At 35.1% G+C, this 13963-nt stretch overlaps 2 protein-coding genes across 13 annotated transcripts in view; one reads left to right on the forward strand and one right to left on the reverse strand.

Moving 5' to 3' along the window:
- MAP3K19 (mitogen-activated protein kinase kinase kinase 19) overlaps positions 1-4281 on the forward strand; it is a 35870-nt gene extending 31589 nt beyond the window's left edge. For 3 of the 5 annotated variants that reach the window (XM_011354502.1, XM_011354504.1, XM_011354503.1), the window contains one exon: positions 432-846. In XM_011354502.1, the coding sequence (XP_011352804.1) occupies positions 432-498 (67 nt within the window). In that variant the 3' untranslated portion in view covers positions 499-846. Of the gene's footprint in view, positions 1-431 lie in introns of all 5 variants that reach the window. The other 2 variants (XM_011354500.2, XM_011354501.2) reach the window with 1 other exon arrangement.
- A 2626-nt stretch (positions 4282-6907) lies between these two features.
- Positions 6908-13963, reverse strand: part of CCNT2 (cyclin T2) — a 37921-nt gene continuing 30865 nt past the window's right edge. For 7 of the 8 annotated variants that reach the window (XR_895591.2, XM_011354505.2, XM_023527507.1 and 4 more), the window contains 2 exons: positions 11512-11582; positions 6908-11084 (listed from right to left, as the gene is read on the reverse strand). Coding sequence is in view for 7 of the 8 variants with exons in the window: in XM_011354505.2 (XP_011352807.1) it covers positions 9660-11084; positions 11512-11582 (1496 nt within the window). In the remaining variant the exon portion in view is untranslated. The remainder of the gene's footprint in view (positions 11085-11511; positions 11583-13963) is intronic. The other variant, XM_011354506.2, reaches the window with a different exon arrangement.

The raw sequence follows: 13963 nt of genomic DNA on the forward strand, positions 1-13963 counted from the left end.
AAAAGGGTTAAAACTAAATTTAATGCTAATTAAAAGTGCATTAAACTATACATCTAAATGGAATTTTACTTGTGTATAAATTATACCCCCCAAATTGAACAAAGCCACAGTGGAAAAATAGGACCTACTTTTTAATCACAATGGCTACTATTTTGGGAACAATTACAATGTGCCAGACACTATTTAAAAGCTGTATATACATTATTTAATTCTCCCAGAGAGTTATTGTTATCCCCATTTTACTGTTGAGGAAAGAGTTTGAGTCACTTGCCTAAGATCACACAGCTGATAACTGGAGCCTGGACTCAACCATCTGTTTGATTGGCAGAGGTTGTACTTTCATCTGAACGTCAGCATTTTGAGTCAAGTAGACCTAGTTGGGAGGTACATTATTGGGTGTTGCTTCTACTAATGTGTTTTTCCCTTCCTAGGGACCAGCACGAACGACCTTCTGCCGTTCAGCTCCTGAAGCACTCCTTCTTGAAGAGAAGTCATTGAACATACATCAAGATTTTCTTTCCAGTTTTTTTATAGATACTTTGTTATTGCTTCATTGTGGGAATGATGGTTAAGGGACCTTTGTATGCTGGAAAGTCAGTCTTACTCAATTTAACCAGATCCTACAGTGTCATTAACTGAAAAGTTTGCTACATATTAGTCTCCTCAAGCTTCAGGAACAATTACTCATGTATATGAGAAATTTTTCTTAATAACAAGAACAGCTATTCCAATGTTTACAGTTTTAACTACCCAGGAACTATAATCTTTGTTGCTTACAAAATATATTTTTTTTATTTTTGGCCTGTCAATTTTAACATCGTTAGTTTAAAATAAATTGTAAAAACATGAAAACTACATTTTCTTGCTTGGTGCGTAAAGACACGTACTTAATTTTTGCAAAGGGTACTTAAGGAAAATGAGAAGTTTAAAGCAGGGGATGCTAGATTGTTTACTTTGGTGGCAATCTTAAATTTACAGATTATAGGAGCTTCAAGATTAACAGAAGAGCTAAGGGCCAAGGTATTTTATTGTCAGAGGGTCCCCAGTCTTCTCAGAAGCCTCCACCTACAAGAAGCTGGGTTATTTAAGGTGGCTTCATAAACCTCAGGCTGCTTTCCCTATAATTTGTTATTTGAGGTCTTCACTTATTTGCGGAATGAATTAGGTCATTACCACATCTAGAACTAGCTGAACCAAAATCAGTTGGATAAAGGGAGAGTGGGTCAGCATATGAACTTTTTCAGGGCACTTGTCTCAGTTCATCTGAATGAAGGACATCCCTACTTTCACTTCTGAAACACTGGTAAACCTTACAAAAATAAACATGGACAAGTTGTCAGAATTATTACAAGCCCTTAAGTTTGTGAATTAAGCATTTTTTTTAAGCTTTCTATCACTGTCGACTTCACTCATCTAAATTTCATTGACACCTATTGTTTTAAGCTGTATCTATAGACTTTAAAAAAACTGGCTGCTATCATTTCCGGACAGTACAACTCCAAACTAACTTAAGGTGTAGTCTAACACCAGTTGTCAGGCTTTGTTAAAATCAAGTTGCTGCTTAAAGCTTTTGAGAAATAAATATGAAATCATGCGGTCCAGCTGAGGTAAAACAGATTTTACTTTGGCTGTGTTTTGATGAATCTTCATGGGTATGCCTTCCCTTTCTCTCCAATTTGTAGTTCTTTTCTCATATTTGATAGGAATTTAAGGGATACGTCCCTTATTTTACTACAGGCATACCTCATTTTATTGTGTTTTGCTTTACTGTGCTTCACAGATTTTTTTTTTTTTAATACAAATTAAAGGCAAGGCCCTCCCTCCATTAGTAAAAAGATTACGACTCAGTTTTTTTTGCGGTGCTTTGGAAGCATATCTGCAATACTTCCAATGTAGGCCTGCACTTGTCTATAAACATAACCTGAAACATCATTTTGGATCTTCAGTATTCTTTAAAATCTGAATGGTTAAATGTGATTTTGGAGCAATTAACTATTTACATTCAAGGCTATTAAACCTTATGAGGAAAGGGCAGGGAATATGTTTATGTATACAAATCACAGCAATGGATAAGACTTTGGTGTTAACAAACTTACCCTTCTATTGATAAATTCTGAATACAGTTTTGGAGTATTAAATAGAGCCTTCAAAACTTGTTTCAATAGGCAAGCATTGGTCCTAAGAGCTTTGTTGTTTTGTTAGTCATTGTGTTTATGACATGACAGGTTGGAATTATGCTCACCATCACCTAGGTATTTGTCGTTTATAGCTTCCTTTATGAAGGTCTGGGAGATTAAGACAGATAGGTGGGGGATGGGAAGGCTAGCATTTATTGAGCTCTTAATAGAAAATGGCACATCATTTAATTCTGGCTGCTGTTCAGGTTGGTAATATTATTCTCATTTTATTAATGAACAATAAGGCTCAGAGCTAAGTAACTTTCTCAAGGCCATCCGATTGGTAGGTGGGAGTTGAAATTGCCACCCAGATTGCTCTGACTTTAGAGCTCTTTCTCTGCTACCTCCCAGATTCGTAGTTTATAAATTCACCAGTCTAGTGATTTTGATTAATGATGTGAAAAGCTGTTCATTTTTCACCTAGCCGCAGTAACTTCCTTCCCCTCTACGACCACCTCCCTTTTCACCAAGTACAGTGCCCCGTTTTCACATTCAGAAGTGCTTTTCATTACGTACTGATTCTTCCTGTATGCTCAACCAAAGGAAATTTAACTCCATGAGTAAACTTCTAAAAGCAGTTCCAACTCTACAGCATCTCCTTAATTTAACCTACTTTAGCTCTTACACTGTGGCCATTTCTCAGTGGCTGAATGAGGAGAGTTGCCATTGTGGAAAAGAGTTGAGCTCTTAACTATGGGATTGGGGAGTGTACAGTATTCCATTTACTTGCTTTATCCAGATCCCTTGCACGCCCACTACAATAGTTCTGGGCCTTCCATGGTGTAATGAGTAGCTCCAAGATAAGAACTTACTTAACCTGTTCAATGAGAAGCCAAAATCCTCCACCATCTTTATTCCTCATACTTGCTGCACTTGAAACTGTTCAGTTTAAAGCAGCCTATGTAATTTGAATTTAAAAAGTCTTGCCAGGTGATGCCAATTTGAAAATACATGCTGTAGGCAGTCTGCATCGTCATTGGTCATCAACAGTTAACAAGGAGTCCTTGTGTATGGCATTATACTGTGAAAGTTAAAATAGCAAACACTCTCGAGGAAAGGCTATGGTATGTTGTCTTGTTGCCATGACTGCTCAAACTTGTGAGAAACTATGGCTGAATTCATCCCTAAAGCCGTTGCTCCTACAGATTACAATTGAAAGACTAAAGAAATCTGACCTTGTATGGTCTATATAAATACATAAGCCTCTTAACTTCATGGCAATGTAAATCCTCATTAGTGAGGTCCTACATTGCTTTGAGAGGTGGTGTTGGAGAGGACAAGCAGGTCATATAGCAGAGGTAAAACAAAAATATACAAATTTTCACATTATACTGAAAACAGCAGGGGGGAAAAAGGTAACAATGGAGTAGGATGAATCACCGAATGGAATGACTAAATTTGGCCAAGTGGAATTACCGACTTTTTAACATTCCTAAATGAAACTCATTATATATACGCTAATAAAATAAGCCTTTACTAGTGTTATAAACATAAGATAAAAACAAACCTAATGTGATTTCAAAACATTCATTACATTTAGGCTTAAAATGTATTTTAAAGGAAGTAACTTTTCTTAGTTCTATTTTATTTAAGCCATTGCAAAGCTTCCATTTTCTAAGTGGCAGGTGCAAAAAAATTGGTGGGAGAGAGGAGGGTTGGAGAAGAGTGGCAATACTAAAGCAACTTATGATTAAATATTTTTTCATGGATAATTCTCCTTCCAGATAATTGCAATTACTCTGCTTTTTGTGGTAATGTGAGAGATTAAAACAGCAGGCATGTTGTGTTTACTGCACCTGGCTTTGCCTTCATCATTCCCTCTAATACCCAAATATATAACTATCATTAGGATGCTCTCCCACGTCATCTATTCTTTTTAGCCTTCACCAATCACCCTAGCCTTAAACTTCATAAACCTATGAATAGGCACTATTATCAACATTTTGTAGGGAAGGAAATCAAGGCACGAAGTAAGTCACCCAAAGTCAACAGGTACAAAGTGGTGGGGCTGAGATTGGAATTTGGACAGTCTGATCTTAGAGGCCACTCCTTGATGATATACGAAGTACTCAGATCAGATAACTTAGTCCTTATTTCCCACATTTCCCAGGGACTCAAAGTTTTTTCTGATTCACATTAACAAGACATGTTAGAGCCTTGGATTTACGTTGTCAACATACAAATTTTATTAATTCTTTGTAATAGATACTGAGCTGAAATTCAGTAACTAAATGAATTCATGCCATATATATATACATTCCTGTTTTGGCTTTTCTATCAGCAAACATCCTATTCAATAGTCCTTCAGGGTTTTGAGTACATCCAGAAAATGAAATCTCAACCATTGCTGACAAAAAATGAGTACATGTTAAGTTTTTCAAACCAAGTGAAACTGCTTGAAAAACGCACTTTAAAAATAAGAATGTACTCATTAACAAACAATAGACAAATGAAATTAAACCAACTACTAAACAGTTTTTAAGTGAGGGTTCCTACCAGAACTTAGAAATAAAGGAAACTAGAAAGCCCTCAGAATTCACTTTTGAGATTAATGGATCACAGTGAACGGGTCAAGTCATATTTTTAAGAAAATTACCCCTAGCCACACAACCTTCAACGTATCTTGCTTACCAACCTAAAGAACCTGTCAGGTAGAACAGATACTGGTAAATTATACAGAACATAAAGAGGGATCATCGAAGCAAAAGCTGGCTGTGCCCAACTCTATATATTGCGTAATAAAAAATGGATGCATGGTATCAGACACTAACACTGCGTATTCCAGACCCACTGGCAAGATTATCACTACTGTAAAGATGTTTCAGAGGCAAACTTCTTACAAAACAAGCAAACTCCTGATTATTTGGCTTATATATGTCAGCTTACAGTGATCAAATTTTGGATATTAATGTAGCTGTGAATTCTCAAATTAACATTCTAGTATAGTAAACTATCTTGGCATCTTAAGTCACTAGGGACTGAATGTGCTGATCTTCCAATGTAAAAATCCCTGTCTAAATCAACCTACCGTAAACAAATGGGCACATGAGATTAGCAGGTATCACTCAATTAATGCAAGTTTCCCTGAGTGTGGGATCTGTCGATGCTTCGTCTGGGTAAAGGCAGTTTAGTGACTCCTGCCTCTGAAGAAAGCCTGAGAAACTGCTGAATCAAAAATTCTTCATAACAAGAGCTCTCAAATTTTTCTCAGCAAAGACATCATAAAAATTACCTAGCAATTCAAGCACAATAGTGGGTGAGAAACAATTACTTTTTGTTTAGACAAAACTTCAGAATGATGAGATTACCTTGGGAATAGAATTGATAGATATTATCATGTTTAAAAAAATTTCTTACTTCCATAGTAATGCAAAACCCTAAAATATTTAATCAACCAAGGGTACTTAAAGAGTACATAATAGTTATGCATATAAAAGCAATGGTTTATTTTTAAGGTTGGTTATGAAATAAAAATCATTATTTAGATTATTAAATAAAATAAAAAATGTGCTAAAAATGCTTTGAAGGCAAGGCATTCAATTAAAAAACATTTTAAATTGGGTGATCTAAAATTGACCTCAACTAGTCATTTCTTTAGTTTCAAGGGGTAAGGCTGGCCAAAAATTAAGATATCCTACAAACAAGAGAAAAATTCTTAGATGTCCTAAATTAAATTACAGCAGGCCAGAGTGGGAGGGAAAGACGGGAAATTAATCAGTTAACAGAGCCTTAGGCCTGTATCAACAAGACTACTCACGTTCCTAAATGTATGTTGAAAACTTTGAATTTGCAGGTGGCTGTTTCCATGGTTATCTAGAGAGAATAACTAGCTGTTTGCCAGGTGACACCTCATCCAGCTTACACATTAACAGTCCACACTGCTGCTCATAACCAGGCCAAAAGCAGCAAATACCTTTACTTTACAGGCTATATGCACCTATCCCAGAAGTGTTCCCACTTTACCTTTTCCTGCCCCTTTTATCTACAGCCAATGTAAATTCTTTCAAAACAATTCGTTTTTCTCCCCCAAACTCACTGTATAAGAGCCGTGTCAATCTCAGGATAGCAAACATGTTTGTCTTCTCCATCTAGACCTGCTGCTGGTGGTTAAGACTGCATGCCCCAGATCTGGTCCTTACACTGGCTAGCATATTGCTCAATAAACCCTTTCAGAAAAAGTTTTGGCATTGGAGGTTTTTGACGTACTTGTAAGGTGTTGGTACAAAGTAATCTAAACATCCCTCATGAAATTCTGCATGAGACCATGCATTACGGGAGAAATTTTCTGACTTTTAAGAACTCGAATCAGAATAAACTGCATACCCAGAGGAAGGGCAAGATGCATCTATACAAACATTCAAAGATAAACCTAGGTCTGATTTCATGACTTGTCAGTATTTAAATATCTGCAACAAGAAATGAACCTCAGGTTAAACAAGAAAAAGGAACGAGGACATTTTACAAGGTCTTACCATAAAAGATACTGCCAGTTTTGTAAAGTAGGCCTCCAAGAATATTTCTGTGAAAAGATACTCCTTTGCTTTGGTTCTGAAAATATTGTATTTTAAGACAGCTAGGCAAATATTTAGGGGGCACAGCTCATACTGGAAGATTAGTTCAAGAGGTAGAAGTAAAGCTTTCTATGCAATGTGCTTCTGTATAAAGGTAACAAGAGATCTATGACCTAGGGAAAAACACAACTAAAAAATGAATCACTCTTTTATAGGCTGTTTAAAGATAATGCTTTTTAATATTTCAAATATTTTAAAAAATCTCATCAAAAACGTATCACCTTAACAGTACTTTGCACATGTGGAATTTCATATCTAAATCTGATACTATTTTGGTTTACTTATGGCTACTTACAAGAAGACTCAGTAATAATGTCCATTCGCTAGAGTCTTTTTCTTTGGTTGAGCCTATTGGGACCAGGCTGATGAACTATTTTATGCAAATGAGATGGCTAAAGCAAATTCATGATAATATGAATTATAAGGGTTTTCATTTAATGGAAACGAAACTTAAAGGGATTTCCATATTTATCTCCACTGTGGTTTGGGAAGCTAATATCTTGTTCAGAGGTTAAAGAGTTTGAATAGCTCACACGACCCTGTAAAAATTACAACTGGCTGCCCTTTAATAAATAAAATCATTGTAAAGATTTACATTTACAGAGTGAAAAGTGAATACATAGCATTTCAAATTCAATTTTGGAAGTACTAATAAGTACTGACCCATAACAATATACACTAACTACCTTTTTAACTGTCCATCATTAGCACCAATAAAGATTCAACAAAATTACCTTTATTCCCACATCTCGAAACAATTCTGCAAATTCTTTGTGAAGTTTAAGTATAGTCACAGACCTTAAATATTCACATTGTTTTCTATGTCATACTGAAAATAAGTTCACTACTTTTCTGGATATCCTTTACAAAATCTTATTAAAATTCCTGGTATTATCATCCCCAATTATACAGTAGCACGACCACCCCATGTAGTTTCACATGATAGCTCTTTAGAGGTTTCACATCTAAATTACCAAGAACAAAACCCTTCCCTCCCTCATTTTGCACTCAGCTTAATTCTACACTAGTCCTTGGATTATGTACCACTGTCAAAGTATAACTGTATCAAAATTAGCATGTTTGTGGATACAATAATATGCCATACAGAACAACAAAGTTACAAGTAATGACAAAGATTACTGAAGTTATGCAAGACAAGAACAAATGTTAGGACATGCTAGCTAGGAAAAGTCCCTAGAAAGAGGCTCCTAGAATCCTAAATTCAAATAACATTGACAAAATAATAAACAATTATCTTTAAAAAATTATAAAGCTACTAGCAAATTAGGTAATTGCTAAATAAAAGTAGAGCACAAGATTAAACTCTAATATTTACAACTGCAACATACTTGAGTAAAATTACAATTGTGCACATATCAGTGGCTTTTTAACAAAATAATTCATATACACAGGGGAAAAAGACAACTTTCAGTTCAACAGATGTTGAATTCAACCCATCTCAAAGATACTCAACAGCTCAAAGATTTACCACAGAATAAATTCAAGACTCACTGATAAACCAGAGCCATATTACTAGTGTTTAAGACAAATTTTAAACAAAGTCTATTGTTAATTCAGAAGTCAGATGACTGTGCATATTTGACCTCAATAGGAATATACTGAGATGTGTGAACAAATGTAAAACCTCCACTAGCTGTTTACCTGGAGGCTGACCTTTTTTTCTCACAGAGCTTGATGATAAGCTATAAATACAGGTACAATGCACAGTCAGTGATCTTTTCTTTTTATTTATTGTCAGAATATAAAATAACTGAGAGAGCAATAGGTTTTTTTTTTTTTATAAGGAAGACTGCATTTACCTGAAAAAGAAATATGGCATCACACACAAACACGCTTCAGGGGAGGAGTATGTTTAAGAATACGGTGTTATTCTGAATACTAGAGAAAAAGCGATCCCTGTTTACTGTTAAACTATGTAGTGTTAAAGTTCTTTATTTAAGAAAAAAAAACTTACTAATTTTTCACTATGTAAGTTTTGTGAATTTAGTTTTCAAATCACAGTAATCTACATGACCATTATTAACAGCTCTGTTATAGTACTGCAACAAGTCAACAAACATTTAACTGCACTTCACATCAAGAGTATGTAAACTTTATTCTTTCCTCTTCAAGCCTTCAGAAAATTAGGGGCTATTTCAAGCAGCCAATCTGGTCAGAACCTCTGAAGGCAAAAGTTCAGTGCCTCACAGTGTAAATGACCATCTGTGGCACTGCATACCCATCTGGTAGTGAAGTGTCCCCCTTCAGAGGCTTCCAGTAAGGCCTAGAGTTTAAGGTTAATATGAAAAAGTGCCACCTTTGTTTTAGATTAGTGATGGACTCTGACACGATAAAATAAAGTTATTCTGTATATTGTTATACTTACAAGCAGCTCCAATCCTGAGTATTTATGGTAATATCTAAACATACAAAAATGTATGTACATTTTTCTCCACTTTCTTGTAAACAGTTTTTATACTGTTTTATCCCTTTATCATTGAAACATGCAAATCATACATACAAGTATAAATACACAAAGGAAAACAATTTACACTCATTCAAAAGCCAAGCAACAAAATAGCTACAGTATTCAAATTATAAATAACAAATGCTTGAGGCATCTTATATTCCTAGAAGCAGCCAGCCACTCATCCTAATGTTCTTAGCTGCAATTGTAGAAATACTGAGTTTTGCACCTTCCATGCTTTTACAGTATTTATAACACTATCATATGTGGAGATAAAGACTTGTTTACTATAATCTCTTCTTTTCAGAATGAAGAATAAAGCAGCACTTACAAATATTGAAACAGTGGCAGCACAGCAGGTGTTACCACTGCTAGATCAGGAGGATTCCATTCTAACAATTTTTAAATTAAAAAAGTAAAGGAAAAATTGACCTAAACAAATGATTACATGTTCATTCCTTGGGCACTTAACAGCGAGTCCAGCATGTCGAATGTGTCTTTGTAGTCCATATGCTGGCTGTTTGTACTGTACTCGTGATTGACATCAGGACCGTTGGTCTCCACTGGCTTCTTGTCCAGTTTCACGAGGGTGCTGAGATGTCCGTAGCCCACCTGGTATGTGACAGGGGGAGGAGGGGGTAAGGGATGGTTAAAAACAGAGTTGTGAGAGGATATATACTGCTTAACAGAGGAGGAAGAACTAGATGAACTACCTGAACTTTTGGAACTTTTGCTCATTTTGGAGTGATGGTTGTGAGATGCATCATTGATATGCAGCTTCTTCCTTGAAGAGCTGGAACTAGAGGAAATGCCATCAGTGCTCAGGCCAACGGGACTCCTCAGAACAGTGGGTGGTATTCCATCAGCATTGTGTTTGCTGCCGCCACTACTGCTGCCACTATGTGAGTGGGAATGCTTATGACTGCTGGGATGGTGGCGGTTTGAGGGATGCTCCTTGTGCTTCTCCTTATGGTCTCTGCTAATATGTGGGCTTGAATGCTTGCTTTTCCCACTGCCTTCATCAGAAGAGCTGTGTCTTTCTGAGGAAGAAACTTTTATCTTCATTTTCAGTTCTTCTTTACTGGCACTTTTATCAGTGGGTGGTATTGGAATTCGTAGTTTTAGTGATCCACTTTTTTCCTTCTTATCTGCCACATATTTTTCAGGTTTTTCTGCATTTGTAATGGGAATTTTCATTTTAATGGGAGAAGTTACAGAACTGCTGCTGGTTGCCTGTGACTGCACGTGTTTGTGTTGCTGTTCTACCTGGGCAGCTATATAATGGTCCCTGACATCCAGATCAAGGGTTTCTAGCTTACGTTTTTCTCTATATTTATCTAAAGACATTTTCTGAGGAATAACTCCAGGAGCAGCAGAAATTGGTCCATGGTGTTTACTGCTCCCTGCTTTATGAGTATATTCTTGCTTAACGGAATGATCAGAAATTTTGTCAGGTCTGTGATGTAATCCTGAATGTAGTGATATGGAAGGTCCCTGCTGGAAGTTGATGTTGTACTGGCTACCAGACAAAGATGTCTCCTGTTTTTGTGAATATATCTGTTTTGTCCTTGCTGATTCTTGATGTTGAGGCCATTCCTGGTGTGACGACAAACTGTATGAGGTACTTGGCATTCCTGTTGCTAGCATTGACAAATTATCAGATGTATGGCTGTCTTGAACAGAAATATTTCCTGAATTTAGAGGTACTGGTGCAGGAAATGCTGATGTAGATGGTTTCTGAAAACTTGGGTTAGTAGGTACACCAGTTACACTATCTACTAAAATGGAATTCTGGACCAAAGATGAACCAAGAAGTGGCGTTTCTGATACTTGTCCATCTACTTTTGGTTTCCTAGCTGCCTCAGTAGCCTATTGAAATAAAACACAAAAGAAGCAATGACAGCAAAGGAATTCAAAACATTTCTTTGCTTATAAAAATTTTATATTAAATATATGGAAATAAAATCACCTGGGGTTTAATGCTTTATGTTGCCAGTAAATAAATGTTTTATTTATTGGCATAGAAGGCTATAAAAAGTTAAAAGTACTAATTTTTGAATCAGATATAGGTTAAATCCTAGCCCAGCCATTTGAGAAAGTAATTTAACTTGTCTAGGCTTTAACTTTTCCATTTGTAAAACAAGGAGAATATTTCCATTATTGTGAGAATTAAACAAGAAATTTACTTAGGAATACTGGAAATAATATTTAACCACAAAAATTCAAATTGTCTAGCCATGTAATTGTTAAATAAATGACAAATTGATATTCTCTTAAACCCTGCCAATTCTCTTACCCTCCAGTTTCGAATCCTCTTCAACCTACTAGGTGTTTTCTCCAATATTTGTAGAAACTCATGTGTTAGCTCTAAAAATAAAATTTAAATGTATAATTTAGAAGGTGCCTTTAGGACTTAAATTTCTCTCAAGCGGGCAATATTAAAGAGATCTCAAGAGTTCATCTACTTCACTATCACCCTCCTATTTAATCTTCAGCATCTATAGAAGTAGACACAGCTCTGAACTAGTATTTTTAAAGATGAATCCTTTAAAAAAAGAAAATCGCTCTCCTACCCCACCCATCCCCGATTTTACATGCTTACTCAGTCAGAATCTCTGGAAAATTTAGTAGTATTAAAAAAAAATAACCCCAAATAGAAAATCTCCATTAGGCAAGCACCACAGTAACAAGTGGCATTGCAGGCAAGAACCATTTATAGATTCTTTAAAATTAGTGGGCAACAGTTTGGGGAAAAAAGGGCATTTGTGTAATTCCAATATGTCTTCCTCAAGATATTAATTGCAAAGAGAAAAATAGTAACTTTACAATGAAGGAACCCAACAGATACCACCTTAACCTAGTGATCATGGTTATCATTACTAGCAATAAGATATATCAACGTCATGTATCCCCTGTAAGATGCACTGAATAGGGCGCAACGCATTCCTGTGGTATACTTGTCAAAACTATAACTTCAATCTAACAGTGAAAAAATATCAGACAAACTCCAACTGAAAAACATTCTATAAAATAATGGACCGCTATTTTTCAAAGTGTCAATGTCATGAAAGAAAAGGAAAGATTAAAAAACTGTCGTAGATTGGAAGAGATTAAAGGAGCATGTCAACCAAACAGAATGTGGGATCCTAGAACAGAACAAGTGAAGAAACCTGATAAAATCTTTAGTTTAGCTAATAGTATTATGCCAATATTAATTTCCTGGTTTTGATAATCATGTATTATATAAAATGTTAAAATTAGAAAAACTGGATGAAATCTATACAGAACCTTTGTACTATTTTGCAATTTCTTTAAGTTTAGAATTATTTTGAAGTTAAAAGAAAAAAAATTCCTCCACCTTTATCCTAACTTCCTAGAAATCAACACTATTAACGTATTAGTAAACCACTGGTCATATTTTTAATCCTAATTTTTAATCTTAAATTTAGGATTAAAATGAGATGACTCACTTTTCCAAATAGAATTATAGTTTTCTACTCCAAAATGATGTTCTTAATAACGTTATTGGCAACTCTCAAGACAAATATTAACATTAGTCTTGGCGCCACTATACATTCACAAACTCTGACAACTAACTCCTGCTAAAGTCTCAGAGCTTTCTGAGCTAGTTTGGATGAAAAAAATCTAATGCCTGGACTACCACTTCCTCATTTGAAAAAAGACCTCTTTTCTATTTGGACACTAATAAATCTAGCAGATACATAATACTTTTGGGTACAACATTAACAAAAAATTGTTTGACTCTATTTCTTTAACAGCTTGGTTGCCAAAGACTAAATGCATGTTTCTGGTCTTTATTTTATTAAATTATTTAAGCTTTGGTTTTCCTTAAGTATCCTATTCTTAAATTTCAGAGTTAAGGAACAAAAGAATCTGTTAATCACTACTAACATAAGCAAGTAACTATATGCACAAAAATCACAGTATGATACTTAAAATATTTGGTGAGCTTTATTTTAGCACTCTGTATATAAACTATTTTTATTAACATTATGCCTATTTTATCCTATTACTGACTGCTTAAGATGGCAGTATAAATAACCTAATCTTCAAGTCCTAGAAGAAAATAAGTCGCCACCGGTTTTCACTTTATATTTTTTGCTGTTAAATTTTGCTTTAATGTATGAATTATGCAAATACCTCATATTACAAATACGCTCACACTAGTTTTTGTATATACTCTGGGAGAAATTTTTCAGAGAAGAAAAAAAATCAGAAAATCAAGAGATCTAACAAAGAAGCATATTTTACAAATAGGGTAGGCAAAATCACCAGTGGGCCAAATATGACCTGCATCCTATTTTTGTAAATAAAGTTTTACTGGAACACACCCACACCCATTCATTTACAAATTGCCTATGGCTGCTTTCCAGCTACATAAGCAGAGTTGTGTAGTTGCATAGATAGTACAGCCCACAAACCCCAAAATTGTTACTTCACAGAAAAGGGTACAAACTCTTAAAGAAACATCTATTTTAAAGAAAAATCTAAGATTTTATTGGAAGACCACATTTCAAAACCATAGATGTGTCTCACTTTACGTGATAGATGTCCTCAGTAGCAACACATGTAAATCCTATTTCCCCATTAGCTTCAACTTTGTCGTTTCAAAAAGCCCACAAAAAAAACCAAAAAAGAATAAGCTGAAATAAAATGTCAAAAAAAAAAAAAAAAAAAAAAAGAATGTGTTTACCTAACATACCAATTTAGGAGTATCTATTAGGTAA

Source organism: Pteropus vampyrus, unplaced genomic scaffold, assembly GCF_000151845.1.
Source record: "Pteropus vampyrus isolate Shadow unplaced genomic scaffold, Pvam_2.0 Scaffold17, whole genome shotgun sequence".
Taxonomy (NCBI): domain Eukaryota; kingdom Metazoa; phylum Chordata; class Mammalia; order Chiroptera; family Pteropodidae; genus Pteropus; species Pteropus vampyrus.